The sequence below is a fragment of the Scomber japonicus genome, chromosome 22 (genome assembly GCF_027409825.1).
Source record: "Scomber japonicus isolate fScoJap1 chromosome 22, fScoJap1.pri, whole genome shotgun sequence".
NCBI lineage: Eukaryota > Metazoa > Chordata > Actinopteri > Scombriformes > Scombridae > Scomber > Scomber japonicus.
Window position 1 is genome coordinate 19,070,149 of NC_070599.1, and position 19,949 is coordinate 19,090,097.

Here is a 19,949-nt window from a genome sequence, read left to right on the forward strand (position 1 = left end):
GAGCACAAAGCCGGTTAGCGTTGCAGTTTTAGAACAGCTTTTATTAGCTTATTAGCATATTAGCACCAGCTGTTTCAGTTTTTTTCCATTTAGAAAAATCTAAACCAGTGAATTAACTCCATCTGTTCTGCAGTTGATGAATTTATTTCCCTACATTTAAACAAATAATACTTATTTGATTCTTAGGATGATCCATTTGACGATGTAGAGGAGATGAAAGGCCACACTCCCCAGTCAACTAGCAAGGTACTATTGTTTATTAGTTATGTGTGAATGTTCCAGTTCATATACTTTTATGGCAAATGATAATTTGGCTTCACATTCCAAAAATGTTTTTACTGTAAACAATGTTAGTTTTCATGCTTTTTGTATTTTTATTGCAATTAAAAATGTGGTTTGATGTGCTATTGAAACAGTTATACTGAATTATACTGATAACAGATATACTAAAACAGGCTTTTCATTGTACCGGTATGCTTTTGGTTATCAGTGTTTGACTTGCCAACAACAAATAAATGTTTATTTGAATATATCGCTTAGGCTGCTTTCTTTGACGATGATGAGGACTTAAAGAAAACACCCCACATGTCTCCTGGTTTAAATGGTGATGGAGATACTTTCGGAATGGAAGACGGCAAACCAGTAACTATCTGTTCTTTGTCATTCTCAGTTTTTCATTGAGTACTTTGTCACTTGGTTTTACTTTATGGACTCTTTTTCCCCTTCATCAATAGAAGAAACCTACAAAGTTGAAGCTGCTGCACATGGTCCGTCGCAGCTCTAAGGTAAATGTTTGTTTTGTGTTTTGTTAAAGAAATGCTTTGATTTGATGTGAATTTTACATAAATCTGTCTGATTTTTGAAAAAGGAGGATATGCTGGGTGACACCTATCCTAAGAAGGTCACCAATCCTAAGAAGGGTAGCTTCTCAGCAGAGGAGCTGGATGATGAAGAACTGTATGGGATGGAGGATTGCAAACAGGTATTTTTCTAAGAGTTGTTTTTTTAATTTTTAACGAACAGTATACATGATAACAGTAACAATATATATTTTTTCTTCTCATCAGAAAAAATCCAAACATAAAGCTCCTATTCCTGTCCCACGCAAATCTAAGACAAGCCATGAATCTGCTGGACAGACTGAGCCAATTGAATTTAGCCACTGCACGCCACAGCATGCATTCAATGTACGTTTAGTGTTTGTTGAGCACACAACTTAAGCATTTACATATCATAAGCAATTTCTGTGGTGTTGGCTTCATTTATGTCATATATTTTGGCAGGATGACTTTGCTGAGGATGAAATTGCTCAAACAGGAAAAAGTTTCATGAGTCCCAGAGAGATGTATGACGTTGAACAAGATGACCTGGAAATCTGCAAACCGGTACTTTTGTCTGGCCAATCTTCACTTTTAAAACTTTCATTTTGGAGTTATGTAAAGTATGATTCTCAAACGTTTTTCCTGCTTTAACAGAAGAAGCCATCGAAACTTAAAGGTCTCAAAAAGCTCAAAGCTAAGGTGAGTTAGTGCAGTCTAAGTTAATTATAAATACCCTTTGCTCTTATTGTCAGATCTTTAAAAAGAAAAGCTCACTTTTCATTTTCTTTTTCTCTGTTTTGCCAGAGCAAAGCTATGCAGTTCGAATGTGAGGATCCACCTGGAGCTACGTGTAGCGACTACCTGTCAGAGGCTGCTAAGGTTAGATAGGTTCAAATCTTTGTAAATAGGGAACACCTCAAGATACTGAAATGATCATTGCATCATTATAGATATCATATCAAATTGTGTGGTTTTGGCCTCATGCCTGTCTTGTGTTTTGGCAGGATGACTTTGATGAGGATGAAATTACCCAAACAGGAAAAGATTTCATGAGTCCCAGAGAGATGTATGACTTTGAAGAAGATGACCTAGACATCTGCAAACCGGTATTCTTGTCACGCCGATGTTCACTTTTAAAACTTTTATATTAAAGTATTAAAGAATAATTCTCAAAATGTTTTCCTGCTTTAACAGAAGAAGCCATCAAAACTCAAAGGTCTCAAAAAGCGCAAAGCTAAGGTGAGTTGGTGCAGTCTAAGTTAATTATATATACTCGTATTATATACAGATCTTTAAAAAGAAAAGTTCATTTTTAATATTCTTTTTCTCTGTTTTGCCAGAGCAAAGCTATGCAGCTCGAATGTGAAGATCCACCTGGAGCTACGTCTAGCGACTACCTGTCAGAGGCTGCAAAGGTTAGTTCAAATCTTTGTTAGCAGAAAACACTGATACAACAAGATACTGAAATTATCTTTATCATTTGACAGTGATTCCTCACAAAGTGTTTTTCATACTTCTGCATCTTTGGCTCAAACTGCTGTACATGATGTACAAAATGACCCAGTTTCACCATTTATCTGACCAACAGCTTTAGTTCCCCCACCCGAACCATTATGCAACTGTTAGGTTACAATGCAGAAACACACCATTTAAAGTTGAACTTAAGATCTTCTAGTCAGTCAGACCTGAGTATGGCTTAATGGAAAATCACCTCTTTGGTCAGATATACATAAAATTGTGCTTCATGATAATCCGTTTACTATTAATTTGCCGTCAGCCTATCCATGCTAGACACAAGAATAACTTAATTTAATTACTGTAAGCTTATTTACAAAGGCATGATTATATGTGTCGGACCAAACCGTACTGTTCAGCCTGAAAATCCGTATTAAACTGGAATTATTTTATCTAAACAGAAGAACTTCTGGAATAATTTATACAAGGTGCACTTTGAAGTATTATGAAATGTTGTTGTTTTCCACTCTTGGTTTAGTTATCTCTATGTCTCTGTTCTATGATGGGGCGCATTCCTATGACATGTGAGTGGACTGGTTTAGCAGCATAGTGTGCATGCCGCCAACACACCAACTAGTGTGTGTGATAAAAGCTTAATATATACAAAGGCCTCAGTTGTAATGACTAATCCCTGTGAATGTAGTCAAGTACGTAGCAAAGACCAACTGACGTATTCTCTGGCTTATTTTTGTACATTTGCCCTCTCACACACTATTCAGGCGGAGTGGCGGGCTGCTCAGATGGATGAGCGTGCCATGGAGGGTCTGGAGGATAGTGACGAGGATGGGGTCAGCTTCTCCTAAAACTGGCTATACACAAATATTCCATATGTATTCAAGCAAATAATAAAGTCTGCCTGTTTGAGTAGTGTGGCATTAAAGTGTGAACCATCAACATTATTGTTTTTGTATTGTTGCAGGACACTGACAGTTTGATGGAGTGGTGGTACACTGTGGAAAGTGAGTCATAATACGACTTATTTTGAGTAACTACTTCATAAAACTAATCATAGAAAAAAAGTTAGATTTCTTCTTTAAGCTCGTCAACATATGTTGCTTGATTGCATTTCAGAATGGGATGAGGTGCCATCAGATGATGAGGAAAAAGGCATACAAGAGGATGAGTCCAAGTATGTTTGTTTTATGTCTGCAGTACTGTAGAAGTGTGCTGATCTGACCAATATGATCCCAAAATACGGTCAAAATAAACTGGGGGAATTGTGTCAACTGTTGCTCTATCACCAGTAACAGACCCTCTGAGTCAGTCAAATAATTGAAGTGGGAATCTTAAGATTTTTAATGTGCTGGTCTCGCTTTATTGGTTGTTTTTGACAAAGACATTAGCATAACATTGCCTCTGGTACTCAAATAAATCCCAGGTCCTTCACCATCTTGGCTGACAAGGTCGATCGGGGACTTCGCGTCTTCAACAAGGTCTTCACAGAGCGTGCGGAGGTACTCTGGCATTCCGTCATCACACTCCACGCCATCGCAGATGACATCAGCAACTTCCACCATAAAGCCAAGATCGCCGGTATTACTGGTGGCACCACTACAGCTGTGGGTGGTGTGACAGCCATCGCTGGTCTGGCTCTGGCACCTTTCACCTTTGGTGCCTCTCTCGTGGTTACAGCGGTTGGTGTGGGTGTAGCAACAGCTGGTGGAATCACTTCAGCCTCTGCGGCAATCTCAGATAATGTTAACAACATGCATGACCGGAAGAAGGTAAACAGTGTGTCTTAAAAGTTCTGTTCATATGCAGGAGTATGCTGACTGAGTAAAAAGCTTGTTCCATGTCATGTTGCAACTCACCACTGGCTTCTGATACTTAACCCAAGACAATAATCTTCCCCTCTCGTAGGTGGAGACGGTACTGCAGGAGTATGAGGATCACCTGCTGGACATTGCGAAGATCCTTCACTTTGTCAATCATGGCTTATACAAACTCCGTGGCCATCCTTTCCTCAGGTCCGGCACCCAGCACTACTCTGAGGAATGGGAGGTCCGCAGGGCTGTCCAGATGATCAGTTTAGTTGACTCACCTGTGATGCGAGCAACTGAGATAACCGACGCAGCTGTGGCCTCGGTGCAAGGACTTTTCAAAGGCATGGACAAGTACTTTATGAAGGACTCCCGGGAGCTGAAGAAAGGCTGCAAGAAAGAGATTGTAAGTCAGATAAAGGAGGTGGCCAATGTGCTTAATGACGGGATAGTGGAGCTCAACTCCATCAGAGAGGAGCTAAGGGATTCAACTGGAAACATGTGAGCAACACTTCCTGTGAAACCACTTGTACCATATAATTATTTCTTGAAGATCACCACTGCCCTCTGCTGGCTGAAATGGGGAACTGTTGCTTTTAAAGGAATTCATGAACCAACAGGGAAGTTTCATTTATATTAGAAGGGTTTATGTGACAAAACTTTTATCATCATGAGTTAGATAAAAATAGCAGAATCTGAATTTTAATTGTTTAAAATTGTTGCTGCAGGTTGTTGTATTATATGTACGGTATTCACTTTCCACACATGGACTGTTCAGAATGACACAAACCTTCATTTTTGCACTGTTTGTTTTGTTCTTTGGGAAAAAGGTGTGCTATCTATAAGGTGTATCAGAAGAATGTAGTTTTGTTGACACAGGTGAATTGTTTTATTTTTTTCTTCTAGTTCAATTTATCCATCCACTGTACTGTATGTATACAAGGAAAACGCAATTTAACAATAGCAGCCTGCAATATTATGCAATCAAAAAAAGGGGGGGGGGGGTGTAGTATTCTTGTCAGGGTATTATATTTAATTGGAGTTGATAGTTATGAATATACCATGAGACCTAAAGAGGAAACTGTGCGGGTAAAACTTGACTTTTTATGTTGATAGTTGTCATTAGTTTAATTGCAGTAACTGTACTCTAGTTAATATAGGACTACATTTGTAAATAAGTTTCTGCTCACATCATCTTATATGAATATACAGTACAAATATTTTTATCTTTTATTATTATTGAGTAACTTATTTTTAATATATAATTCATGACATTGCTTCAAAACATCAATCTACTACTGTATACTTTAAATAGAGTAGATATTTGTTGTGTGCCAAGAGATGGACAAAACAACAAAATAAAAAGCATGGTTCACAATTTTATAGACTGCAGTTCTAATTTGGTGACGCTCATTATGTTACATCCTCATTGTTTTAGTGTGTTGAATCAGCTTTAATGGTCATTGTTAAACCTGGAATTTGTTGTTTACTGATGCATGAGATGCAAAATGTTGGAAAGTTTCCATCTGCATATTTTCGTTGCATGTGATGTTGACATGTTTCTATATTTAAAGCTACTTGTGTCACAATGTAAAATGATTGCACAAAAATTGTACCGTCATCTGTGTCTAGTTGGTTTACAGAAACATCCTGTGCACACATATTTGCTAGTTCATATTGTTAATTCTATCGTCTTTACAACAACCATAGACACTTGTGCTCATAACATGTGGCATCTAAGTAAATATGATTGTGCATATGTGTAGATACTGTATTCAGATTATGGTCTTCCACCTGCATTATTTTAACCTGAATGGAAATGTTTTTAAAAATTCAAATGTTTTATTTTAGCATATTTAGATATTTTAATGTAAGGCTGAATGTGTAAATAAAGAGTGTTTGTAAATATGTCCTGTTTACTGTGTTTCCTGTTTGTGGTCACTCTTCCTGTCTGCAGGTATTTACCTTAACTCAGACTATTCTGAGATACATAGTTTTATGAATGTTCTTTTGACTTGCACCATTTGTTAAACAGTTGATCAAAGCATCATTTTCAATATAGTTTGAAAGGCGGTGAAAGCATAATAATTAGTGAATTTCATTGTTGGAAGTGGGGAAAAAGAACGAAAGGAAAAGGAAATTAGGAGAACAAAGACAGCTTAAAAGATGATTGATGTAGTATGCAGTATTACAGTAAAAGTAGTGGTTTGGTCCCTCTGACTGATATATTATTATATATGACATCATTAGATTATTAATAGTGAAGCATCAGTGTTAGAGCAGCATGTTACTGTTGTAGCTGCTGGAGGTGGAGCTAGTTTACACTACCCCAAAGGGTCTGCAGATAAACTGAGGGGTGGTGAGATGATTAATGTTGGTGAAATATTGGATAATTTGAACATTAATTGAAATGAAACCATGTGAGAAGTTGAGAGGCAAAAATCACTATTTGGTGGAGCTGTTAACAACTCATAGACATCTGAAATGTCACCCCGACTACACACTGGTTTCATCTTTGACAATGTGTTGTATTTTAAAAGCTTGTTATATTATCCATTGTGTCAAATCTTCATCTGAAAACTCACTAAATCTGTCAAATAAATGTAGTGGAGTATAGAGTAGGCTACAACATTTCTCTCTGAGATGTAATAGAGTGAAACTCTAATATAGTTTAACATGGAAACAATCTAGTTAAGTACAAGTTCCTTAAAGTTGATGTGCTTAGTTACTTTCCACCTGTACAAAGGGGTAGATTGACGAAAAATAGGTCCATGGAGACCACGCCCAGCCCAGGTGACCTTACCGAGGACATGACTCTGCTTTTCTCTCATGTGATTGCCGGTTTGGGAGCAGGACGTGTGACTATCGGTGTTTTAACTGCACATTGTTCGCATTTAAACAAAAACTCCCTGAAATGAGAGCAGGCAAGAGTCACATTATACTCTGTAATAGTTTCCCTTCCGTGGTCCGCCTTGCCAAACCAGTTTGACTTCTCTGTACTATGAAGGGAAAGTACACGGAGGCTATTATAAGATTTTAAAAAAACATTTGTTGTTGGCCGTTTTTGTTTCACGCAACTCGTGAGGTAGGCACCCTGTTCGGTTCATTATGTTCTAGCTTTAGTTTTGTGTTGTCAAACATTCCTCTGTAGTGGCGGATATAAGTACAATGTGATGTATCGCTATGTGGCACCAACCAAACTGCGTGTAAAGTTCCGTCAGTTCAAATGTGTGTTCCCTTTTCTGTTAACAGGGTGTAGAAAGCGACTTACAGACATGTTTCCTCTCAACTGGACACATTTTCAATTAGGCGTAAGCTTGTTTACCAAAAACAACTTTTCTATAAGCGCTCTGCATCAATAACACTTCACCCGAGCAGACAATGTCAACCCAAATAAAGTTGGTAGTGTAATTGAAAATGCGTCATGTTATGGATTTCATTCAAACCGGTTTTTATCAGTAAAACAAAAAATGTCTTTAAAGCAGTCGACTCACACTTAAAACCTTTTCGATGTGTGTCAGCTACACCGTGTACCTTTAAATGGACAGATATTTGAATGGAATTTGGTGTGTGGGTCCATAGAAAGGGCAGCCAGTGCTGAAACCCACATTAGTCATGTTTTATTCCAGTACAACAGTGTTTGCAACTGTCAGTTATGAATTTGGAGCCATGTTTTCTTGCCTCATCACCTGCTAACATTGAAAACACTTTGTGTTTCAGGATGAACATGTTCAAAAGAGATAAAGACTCAACAGCCACGACTCCAGTTGTCCCACAGAGACCCAGCAAGGGGGTATGGAGTGTGTGTGTGTGTGTGTGTGTGTGTGAGAGAGAGAGAGAGACACAGATAGACGTTATGTTAAAGAAGGGTGTTTTGTTTGTTTACATGTGTTTATACCATCAAATCATTCAACTCTAGGATCTGGACAACCCAATCATACACAGCCTGAGCAGTGAGGATGCAGGAATGACCTCAGCCTCGCAGGTGAATGTTCACACTGTCAGCCACAATGTTTACATTCTGTCTCCAGCTGCTAAAAAGTGATTATTTTCATTATATATTAAGCTATTGAATATTTTCTTTATTATTCAATTTCTTTTTTGGTCATTAAAATGTCAAAAAAATGGTAAATTTTGAATCTCTGTTTTCCAGAGTCCAAGCTGACACCCTCCAGTGTCCTCTTTTGAATTAATCAGCAGTCAGAAACACAAAGACATTCTGTTTACTGTCATAGAGGACTAAACAAAACCAGAAACACATTTAAGAAGCAGGAATCAGACACAATTTAAAATGACTGATTATGAAAATAGTTAAATTGACGATTCATTTAATGGTTGGCAACTAATCAATTCATTGACTTATTGTGGAAGTTAACTCAGACATGGAGGCCATAATTACTTTATACTGTTTATCAGAACAAAACTATTAAACTGTATCTTCTGATTGACTTACATTTTTGTCAAAATCACTATGTCCATTTGCACGAACATCAGAGGACAGGGGTGATGGGAGTTATGCATAAAATCAACCCATTCAAGTCTGCCTCACAGGTAAAAAACTAAAACATGACACACTTATTGCTCTAATTTTGAGTATGTCATGTGAAATATGGTTCAACTTTTGTTCTGTTTTCAGGCCTCCTCTTCAGAGTCACTAGAACAGGGAACTCAGGCCACACAGGTAAGAAGAACTCAAATATAAGTTGCACAGCAATTTGCATTTAGTCCAACTCAAACATACCAAAGTATAAATATTGTGCTTAGTTGTTTGTTTTCTTATAGCCACTCATAGTTTGGACAAGATCCTTTTGGAATAGCTCTTCTTTTTCTGCTTATATTCTAATAAAAAATGAGACAATAACAAACCAGTGAGTGTTTAAATGTAAAAATGTTATCAGTACCAGATTACAATTGTAAAAGTAATTCATGAAATAAAATAAAAGTACCCAGGATACCTATTGTCTTTTTTCAAAGTCACACTAAGCCTCACTGTGAAACAGCAATGTCTTTATCCAAACAAGGGTGGAAACAGATTATCTTTGGCGTGGCCTCCATAGCAAGTCATGGAAAAATAATTATGCAATGTGCACAGTGTACACAATCATGGAGAATCTCAAAGGCTAAATTAGCAGTCCTCGCATTTACACTGCATTTACACTGTCTGGTGAAAGCGAACAAATTCAGATTTATTTGCTCACATGGGGCACAGACAGGATATGTATTATGTAAGTGTGAACAGGAAAAAAGCATGTCATATATCATATGTGGAAATAAATCTGATATCTGGCCATATGACGTCACCTAAACAGACAGATCGATTGGTATTACCTGTCATTGCGGTGCATGTCATTGAAAATGTGGCAATTTTATACTTTTTCACATTTTAATAATGTAGGATATAATGCTACATTCATATGAACCACTATTCTCCACTGAAAATAAACAAAACACTGAAAATGAAATGGAGGTAAAAGGCTCAAGACAGCAGACACCTTTCCCACATCTACATATCCCTTTGAACCAGTGTAGCAGTGATCATTGCATACACCCAGCCTGCAAAGAGCTCTACTCTTAAAATGTGACCAATATTTTGTTAACCTCTAAAGATGCTTCAAAAACTAATTGCTTGAGTTATTATTTGCATTTCATTTGTGTGGGAATGGCTGTTTGTTTACTTCCATTTCAGTAACCAAACCCTCATGTACACATGCTTGTTGTTTCAAGTGTTAAGCAAGCGTAAACAGAGGTAACTGTAGGATATGGGACACTTTTAAAAGTAGATGTCAACAGGAAGTCAAGAAAATCAGATATATGTGCAGAAAATCGGACCTTGGCATCACAACCTGCATTCTTCTATAAAATCTCCATTACAGAACCCTGGTATGCTGAAAGGGGTTATGCAGAAGGTCAACCCATTCAAGGCCACCTCCCAGGTAACCATTTATAATGGTTATTATAAAATTATCTGTCAGACAATACAGCACTAACTCAACTGAGTCTTCTCACGCAGGTCTCTAAAGCTCCATCGTCAGAGTCACTGGAGCATGGTAGGGTTTCAGACACAAATCAGGTGTGTTAAAGTTTTTTTAGTTTTTTTATAACCTGATTAGAAACCAGATTTTCTCCCATAAACTTTTAATAAAATAAATATCAATATAAATATCAACAGAAGAAAGAATTGATGCTGCAGCAGAAATCTAGCTGTTTGTCATTATTGTTGTCTTTTCTTTTTAAAATGCAAGCTGAGTTTTGCATTTGTACTAAAACCTCTAAAATTAATAACTGTAATTGGAGATAACGTGTGATGTTTTTTGCTGAAAATACAAGGTTTCCATAGCATTGCTTGAGTTTAAAAACTTACTTCATGGAGCACAGGATGATCCGTTTGTGTGGTTGTGTTTCAGAACCCTGGTATGTTTAAAGGGGTGATGCAGAAAGTCAACCCGTTCAAGACTTCCACACAGGTACTGTCTCTGATAATTTAACATTTGCAACCCTTGTAAGCAACTCATCTTTTTATGAAGCAAAGCATCAGAAACAACAGATAGCACTTCAGAGTTTACCTGCTTTTGACTAGGACTAGTGCATAATAATAAGACTTATTGAGACCAAGTGATTGACAAGAGCTTAACATGTTGACTTAAGGTGATATCATGATGAGGTGATGTGCCACTTTTATACTTGTTGGTGTTTTATCTTGAAATTCTTAGATAGTGAATCTAAAGGAAAGTCATCTGTAAATTCAATCTGAATTTTCAGAACCCTTGAACTGTCGCCCTAGGATATATTTTTTAACAACAGGGTTGTAGAGGTAAAAAATTGTACAAAGAATTAAGTTCTGTGTCAATTCTTGGTTACAGGTGCCAAAGAACGATGCTCAAAACGATTCTGCCAATGTCCAAGAGACTGGAAATGAACTTCAGGGAAAACAGGTACATGTCCTGTTGTACTGATGTGCTAAGTCACAGCCCTATTCATAAGGTATTATGATTTGTTCAAGTTGTTATGCTTATACTTCCATTGTACAATTAATGTATTTATCATTCAGAACCCAGGGGGGATCGCAGGGGTGATGCAGAAAGTCAATCCATTCAAATCCTCACAGTCAAAGGTATGTGTGGTAATCCTGATGACAATGATATTGATATTTGGAGAGAAAAATATAATCCAATAGACATTGCCTGTTATCTTACTTTTCTGGATGTTGTTAACAGATCAGACATATGAATGTTTTGTCCAATCCTGTATGGTTATTTTAATCAAACCCCTTCATTTATTCCAAAAGTGTTCCAACATTGTGAAAAGAGCTGCTTGTGATGTTTAAATGCAGTTTGTTTTTCCTGCCTTGCATCTTGTCTTTCCAGGATACCCAGCTGCTACGCAGTGACCTTTCCTCCAGTGATGGAAGCTTGGCAGACAATAACAACCAGGTCAGTTTTAGCACGTCAACATGTTAAAAGGCCAAATAAAGCTTCTTTTTTTTACTGAATGTGTAGGTGGTAGACAAAATAGATACTCATGGAGAGTAAGGTCAACATCTGCCTTCAGATAAGCTTATTTTGAATTGGCTATTACCTAAAAAGGAAAGCCTCCTGTGTTTTCAAGGATAAGGGGGAGTGAATATTTGTTTCACACAAAGGCTAAGCCATGTTTGGAACTTTTTATTTTCTAAACAGAGCAGGACTCAGTAGGTTACTCTTAATTAGTATCTTATATTTCTACACTACCAAGGTTCTGTGGAATATAAGAATATGTTGAAACGGCAAACAGAAAAAGAAGAAGCCTGATTACTTAAAAAATTGTCATAGTGAGATGATCCTGCAAACATTGCCTACATTATTTTACCGCATGCATTTTCCAACACCACCAGATGGCGCCAGAGGTCAGAAAAATTCAAATCCTGCACAATGATTAAACTCCTTTCTTTTCATTTACTTTGTAACACTATCTTATAATGTATCATAGTTAATAGAATGGGACATGTGATATGGGACATTCATGTGACATGTTTGTATTCATTTTAGACCCCTGGTGTGTTCAAGGGGATGATGCAGAAAGTAAACCCCTTTAAGTCTTACTCTCAGGTAATGTGCAGGAGGTAACTTCTTACCTAACTTTTCCTAACTTTTTCTAGTGTTTAGTTTTATAAATTCATGATGTCTGACTCAGTGTGGTATGCTGTGTTTAACTTCCTAAGTAAAAAGATATACTATTTTATTTTAATAATATAATTTTGCTGTAATGTAGATGCCAGAAGAGCAAAGTCAGACAGACTCTGCGGTTCCTAATACCATTTCCTCATCCAAGGTAAAGATTCAGGTTATATTTTTTTGTTGTGGTTTTCAATGTTTTAATGATTGTAGAGGCGACCCAAAAGCAAATCATTTTATAATAACTGTAAATCATGTTAAAAACGATTAAATCAATCTCTCATTTGCTGAATTAAATGCTAGTGATCATAATGAATGAATCGAATAGTTTATCATAGCTCTAAGATACCAGCAACCAAACATTATTCATCAGTGTAGTTTGTTCTCTAAATGTCGACACTCCATTACTCTTTTTACATCTTTAGATACAACTGCTCTTAACTATCCCTGCTTTTGTTCCCACCCATCTCTTCTTTCTCATTAGGACACCCAGCCGATTCACAGTAAGCACTCCCTCAGTACTGAAAGCCTGGATGACAGCACAATAGAGAGACATGTAAGATACAAATCAATTCTGTGTCAATAATGTAGCTTGAGGGGTTTGCTACTACGATGTTTATAGTTCATACATTTAATTTAATGCAATTTAGGGAGAGAGAGAGATGCCTCTGCAATCCCTTTTAATAAGTATAACTGGTTTAAAAGACTGCTATTAACAATTACCGACACCTTGTATCCATTGTTTTTTATATTTTTACTGTCAACATTAAAAACAAGCTGCAAGACAGAAAAGTACAAAGTATCCAACAAGAGTACCACAAGAAACCATTTTATGTACATATTTTGTGTGGATGAATGGCTCATGGTGGTGATCTTGGAGTCATTAGGAAAACACAGCAACAGTGACAGATGTAGTAAAGCCTTAAATGCCAACACTCTTCCCAAACTAGATCTGCCTGTTTCGTCACGGATTCTTACATTGAATACTGCACAGAACACAGACACAAACAAACATTTGTGATCTTGCCTGATAGTTTATAACAAGCCATTTTTGAAGCCACCATGTTCAGTCAACCCATACATCATTTTATTGTAAGAGCACTAACCCCACAACCCCTCCACAGACTATTTGGTACGCTGATGCTGACACCAGCAGTGAGGTGAAAAGCCAGCTGAAAGAAGAACCGAAGAAACGCACAGTGGTATGAAAGCAGTGGTTTTATTGCATGTAATTTAAAGTGATTTGTAAAAGCTATGAACAGTACCACTTAACCACTAACACTCTGTCAAGATTAAGTCTAATTGTAATTGGACTGTACAAATATGAAAATATTTACATGTATTTCTTCTCTAGACTTTTAGAATAAAGAGGATTCTTCCCAGTGTGTTTGGGTCTGGAACAAAGGTACCAGTTAACATACATCATTATTTTGCATAACTCCACAGTAGTGCTACCTTTCGTGCTTAAAAATACAAATTACAATTTTCTACAATACCAGGAACAATACTGAATAAATTCCAACCTATAAAATAACTTGTATGTAATTATATAGTAAACAAAAAAGTGTTGAACAAACCCAAATGTTTCATATTTTAGATTTAGACATATATTAGTAGCTACTGTTTGTCTTGATGGCAGCTTTGCACTTTTAGAACTAATATTATTAATTTAACATGTACTAATTTTTATTTATGTTTTAATGTCACAGGAATCTGCTGCAGTATCATCTGACACTCAGGTTGGTGGGCCTTGTTAAACAGAATGAAACACAAAATTAAAAACAGTCCTAAGAAAAGTATAAATGTTATAGTAGTATAGTACAGTTTCAGTGCAGTGAGTAAAAGATCCCAATTTTAATGAAGGATGTAAAAATGCAGTTGATAACATCACCAAAGGCACAGAAATGAACTTTTAATTTGGATTTGAATAAAACTACAGCTGATCTGCAGAATAACTGTTTTAAATTTTCACACATAAAAACAAATATACTTAGTGCTAGTCAAGCACACATATACTCACATGCGAATCAGTTTGCATTGTAGCGCAGTTCAGCATGTTCCTGTTAAAATAAACAAGGCAGGATGTTATTGTTAAGGGTGGGTAGAGAATCGCCTTTATTTACCCAAGTGATATCTAATACAGGTAAAAGTTCTCTAGTAGGATCAGAGCCATGATTGTCTCGGATTCATTCTATTTTTCTTTGTTTCCTGTCTGACTTTTTGTTTCCTCTTGGCAAGTGCATCTCTCGGTCATGTGGTAACCACGCGGTAACCATGAGCTAACCATGAGCTAATCATGAGCTCAAATTCTTAAGGTCTATTTATACTGTGCCACACAAAATGAAAATGGAGGCAGCTTTAGATTCCATTGTTGATTGTAAAAGGGAAAAGATAATATTTTGCTAAATATAAAATACTGTAGTCTCATTGTTGTTTATCCAAACATTCAATTAATGATAGCAAGGCTGTATGTGTAGGCATCTTTTTACTTTACTTTACTTTTACATACAATGTAGTACCCTCTCCCTAACCCTATTAACATTCAAATTTATAATATAGAAACTATTTTAACTAGTGGTAGTAGGAGTCTTCTGGTGTCCCCTGCACTCAATTACTATCTTTTAAAAGGAAAATGTAACTTTTCAAGAGGGAGATAAAACCTCTGCGTCCATACAGGCAATGCATGACATATAAAATGAAATAACAGGAAAGTGGTTGAGCCTAATACACTACACAAATTCTCATGTATTTGGCACACTTGCCTTCCGAGGCTCCTAAAAGGTCAATTTAAACACAATTAATCTAATATTCATAAAAAGACTGACCATATCTGGTAAACTGCAAGAAATACAGTACTTCCTAGCATGTTCATCTAATAGGAATTAGTCACGTATGACTATATATGATAATGACTGCTAAATATTTGCTACAAAGGAATAGTGTTCGGTCAGGATTAGATAACTTGTGGTTTTGCGGTTGAAGATTCAGTTTCCTGTTATTGCTCAAGGCTTCTCATTTCCTGAGATAAACTCTAATAACACATAGTTGGTCATTATCTTAAAAGGATAATTTTTGGCCAATGCAATCGCACAGTGAAGTTTTTACATACCTGCATTATCTCCTCATTAAGGTTTCACCATAGAAGAGCATTGATGCATTAATGAACAGCGTTCTTGAACACAGGTCACACATAACTTTCAGGCTGTGGCAATTTTTTAATGAATCTGTAACTTTCTGAAGCAAGGGTATCCAAAGGTTGTGTACAGTGTGCAGTATCTTTCTGTTCTAGGAGGCAGTGGAAGTTCAAACCCTACAGTTGGCTGAAGTACCAGTGCCCAGTGAAGGAACAGTCCCAGACCCTCTAGACGTATGCCTACTTTGTGTTATAATATTCCATCACATGATGCTCGTTCATGTTTGCACACAAAGAATAATTGAAGTGGGTCTAAAACCTTTCATTTCCAGGATGAAGATGGTCTTTTGGCATGGTGGGGAACAGTAGAAGGTATGTTAGATATTGAAGATGTTTTATGATTAGTGATCCCACTTATTGTAGATGAAACCTACAAGTATACTTTAGCTGTAGCTATTTCCTTTCCGTCTCTCAGGCTGGGATGAGTGGAATGAGGCCAACAAGGACGATGAGGCTGAAGAGTAAGTCAACTTTTGCTGAAGTTATCCAAATGGCTTGTAGAATTTTTCCTCAATGCTCGTAAGCAGCACTGGCCAATTACAGCAGGGAAAACAAAATACAATGGGCCTCTTTCACTTATATGTGCGTAGAAATGTTATCACTCTCCACAAAGTAAGCGTTTGCGAAACATTCCTGACACGTGCATACCAGAGACACTATTGTTCTCACCACTCTGTGTCTGTTAGTAGATCATTATCATCATAACTGACAGACGCATGTCCACTATCTGCAATCAGCATACCGCCTCTATTTCTATATAAGGACATCCGTTTGGTGTGTCATGAAGAGAGCGCTTTGCTGAACAGAGAAGGTTAAAAACAGATGAATTGGCGGAGCCTTTACCGTAGTGTGTCCCCTAAAGCCTGATTGGTAAATGCTGTGTCATCTGCAGTTCGGCCAGTGGTTCATTTCAATCAGAACAAAAGAGAGATTTGCTTGAAAATGAAGATAAACCCAGAAGAAAAAGTCAATCAATCATTATTTATATAGCGCCAAATCACAACAAAGTCATCTCAAGGCATCACACATAGAGCAGGTTCTAAACCGAACTCTTCAGGTTTTAATTTTAAAGAGACCCAACATTCCCACATGAGCAAGCACTTGGCAACAGTGGCAAGAAAAAACTCCCTTTTAACAGGAAATGACCTCAGGCAGAACCAGACTTGACCGGTTGGGGTAGAGAGGAGGGAGAAGCACAATGAAGAAAAAGTGAATTGTTTCACAAATGTATTCAGTTTACATTTTGTGATAAGGCTTTTTAACTTAGTATCATTAAGATGCTGCATTAAGGCATAGAGCACTGCAGCCCTGCCATCATTTGTGCAGATGCATGGCCTGAGGAAATTCTACATTTGTTTGCAAAGTACAAACAACTTTATGAACATAAGACATATGAAGGTAAAACTTAAGAACATATTGATTTGTGCGTCAAACATTCGTACATTCGTACAAACATTCGTTTGTGAATGTGGCCCAATTTCTTTAAAGCATTTTTAAGCTCCATCACAATATTGCAAATGCTTCCTAAATCCCAGATGACATTTAACCTTACTGTACTGTCGCTATTATAAGTTGCATTATAGTCAAATGTTTCTCCCATAATATCTTTCTGTTTTCTTGCCTCAGAGTGGTGGAAGAAGCAGCTGATCGAGTTTTTATGGCAGCTCGTCTCTTCGTTCGCTTCTTCAACCAGCGTGGTGGCTCGCTGCAACAGAACATCCTGGAGCTCCTCGCTTTGGCCGATGCCGCCGACAATTTCCACAAGAAGACGGTCACGGCTAGTGTCGGTGGTGGGTTGGCCAGTGTCGCAGGATCTGTCACCACCATCACCGGCCTCATTCTGGCACCCTTCACTGCAGGGACATCGCTCATCGTCACAGCGGTTGGCATCGGTGTTGCTACAGCAGGCGGGTTGACGTCTGCTTCAGCCAACATCACAGACACGGTCCATTCCAAGACGGACCGAAAGAAGGTGGAGGCGATGATCCAAACCTACCAAGAGCAGATGAAGGACATCAAAGAGTGCCTTGAGTTTTTGCAGGTGAGGAACTAGAAGAAAGTTTTCAGCCTGTTTATTTCAGCTGCATACAAAGCTTGCAAACAAACCTCATGATGATCATGTATGAAAATTTTGTTTCCTCAGATTTTAAATGTTTGCCCTTCTTTTAAACACGATGAAAGGCTTGAATATTGTGTCCAAATTGTTTACAATGAAAATGAGACCTACGGCTCCAGAAGTAAAAAAAATCATAAAAATTCATGCCAACCAAAACCAGGAGCACTATTTTAAATACCAAAGAAATAAATCTATGGTCTATTAATGCTAATGTTCTGCTACCTGACAGGAAGGGATGGAGACACTTCAGGAGTGGGATTTTGAGAAGTACGCTGAGAGCATCTCTAAGAAGCACCTCAACCAGAACGTCAAACATGTAATGAAGGAGGGCGGCCGCGCTGGTAAGGCTTTAGTGATCAACACAGAGAGCCTGATTAACACTGTTCAGGTCCTCAGTGTTGCAGGCACCGCTGCTAAAGCTGCCCAGGTGATGAGCATAACCACCGGAGTGATGTCTGGTCTCTTCCTGGCTCTCGACGTCTTTTTCTTGGCAAAGGATTCCATGGAGCTGAAAAAAGGCGCCAAGACAGAGTTTGCTGCTAAGATCCGAGAAGTTTGTAAGGAACTGCAGGATGGGCTGCTGGAGCTTAACAACATCAAGGAACAGCTGCAGAAAACTATGGATGGGATAGAGGTGGAGGTAGAGGAAGAGGATGAGGAGCTGTTGAAGGCTGATCTTAAAAAACTTGTCGAGCTTGAAGAATGAAGGAACGCTGGTCAAGGATCAAAACCAAAAACTTTACTGCCTTAATCATAAAATTATAAAACGTAAGCAAACCTGAAGAAGTTAGACAAAAATGTTTTATCAGAAATTAACCTGCTATTAGTAGTTTTGGAGGTTAAAAGCAATTACTGTAGTATTGCCATTACTATAAAGGGCCATGTTGTTTTGTTGTTTGAGAACTTTACTTCGAAGTAGCTGCTTTTTAGTAAAATATTTAAAGTAGTAATTTTAATCAAATGTATAAAACAGTTGAAGTTGATGTATTGTAAATGTATCTGTGTCTTTATTTCTTTCAATAAAAGTGGTTTCCTATTTATTTGTCAGTCCCTTTCTCTATCAAATATCTCATCTCAGTAGCGGGAGAAAGAGCACAGTACTCGACAGAGGAGCTGAGAGTAGAAAACCCGATCTTAAGCAACAGATGAAGTGTGCACTGATGATACTGATACGTGCATGCATTAAGGCTTTTGGAGCCAGACTTTTGGAGCCATTTTTCACAAATTCCTGGGATAATTACATCTTACTCATACATAGATTCAGAAGTCAACAGGAACTGTAAAGTAAATTACAGTGCTGTGTATAACACAATATGCAAGCTGTATAACATAAAACCATGGCACGTAGCTGTTAAAAAAGGTCATGGAAAAGCAACCAAAAATACTTGTTGGGGCAGTTTGTTTACATGCTTCTTGTGAATGAGGAAATATCTAAAACAGATCTTGTGAGGTCATTACACTGAAATAAAGGCAAACTGCACCCAGTTAAAGCTTTGAAAATCTCAACTAAAGATACAGTAGGAAGGGTCTGAATGGCTATGTTGCTGATGGAGATCATTGTGTTTGCATACTTTCTACCCAGTGCATGCTTGGAATGGGCTTCGGACTTGGGTCTTTGACCTTACATGACTAAACACACTGAACATGACATTTAAAGGAATTTTTCTTGTCTTCTAAGAGAGCGTGGGTTAGGTTGAGAAGTGCATTCCTTTTAAACACTGATCTGTACATATACATTATTGTGACCTATACTACATCAAGTACAGTACAATAAATAATAGACTAAACTCAAGACTGAAAACAAATAGAATAGAAACACATTCTGTAAGGTGACTCTTTTTCTGACTATTTCTAGGGGTCAAAATATCATGATGATGAGGGAAGTCAACTAATTACATGGTGTAAAGAAACATTCTTCTAACCTGTGAAGCAGAAATTTAAAAATTGGTAAGGATCACGACTTTTGAAGTTTTACAGTTTTACACATTTCAAAAATCCTTTTTCCTCTCAAAACACTTCAGTTCATTAAATGCATTTCCAGTGAAAGCCTATTATGTGTTTTGCTTCGTCCAAGCAAACACCACTCTGATCTTTGATAAAAGTCAACAGTGCTGTACAACCTGGACCTTAGATAAAAAACAACAGAAATCGTATCAAAAGCAAGCCGCAGAACACTTCTCTTTAGACTTATTTTATTATCATCGTTAATGAAGTATTATTACCAATGAATGAATATGTTAGCAGCTTTTGTTATGCTGTACCTGATTGATGTATTATATATTTGTTACTTCATTCTTCCTTTTCTCCATTTGAACTGATTGACAATACAGACTGGACAGCCATATATTTACACTGTGCTCACTAATGTGCTCACTAATGTTCAGACCAAACATT

General features: G+C 37.4%; 1 protein-coding gene across 1 annotated transcript; it reads left to right on the forward strand.

The window, feature by feature from the left end:
* Window positions 1-7,817: 7,817 nt before the first annotated feature.
* Window positions 7,818-18,490, forward strand: LOC128383518 (uncharacterized). Its single transcript, XM_053343129.1, has 21 exons — window positions 7,818-7,889; window positions 8,016-8,081; window positions 8,591-8,647; window positions 8,733-8,777; window positions 9,970-10,029; window positions 10,107-10,166; window positions 10,501-10,560; window positions 10,957-11,028; window positions 11,145-11,207; window positions 11,461-11,526; window positions 12,121-12,180; window positions 12,344-12,403; window positions 12,731-12,802; window positions 13,371-13,448; window positions 13,601-13,651; window positions 13,956-13,985; window positions 15,536-15,613; window positions 15,712-15,751; window positions 15,855-15,900; window positions 17,066-17,480; window positions 17,785-18,490. Exons 1-21 carry the CDS (start codon window positions 7,818-7,820, stop codon window positions 18,259-18,261), a joined length of 2,028 nt encoding a protein of 675 aa, XP_053199104.1. The 3' UTR covers window positions 18,262-18,490.
* Window positions 18,491-19,949: the final 1,459 nt, after the last annotated feature.

Bases quoted from the DNA above. Each gene is read 5' to 3' on its own strand.
- LOC128383518 (XM_053343129.1), top strand. From the start codon at position 7,818: ATGAACATGTTCAAAAGAGATAAAGACTCAACAGCCACGACTCCAGTT. The intron at 10,030-10,106 runs GTAACCATTTAT...CTTCTCACGCAG, and splicing joins CATTCAAGGCCACCTCCCAG to GTCTCTAAAGCTCCATCGTC. The intron at 12,803-13,370 runs GTAAGATACAAA...ACCCCTCCACAG, and splicing joins ACAGCACAATAGAGAGACAT to ACTATTTGGTACGCTGATGC.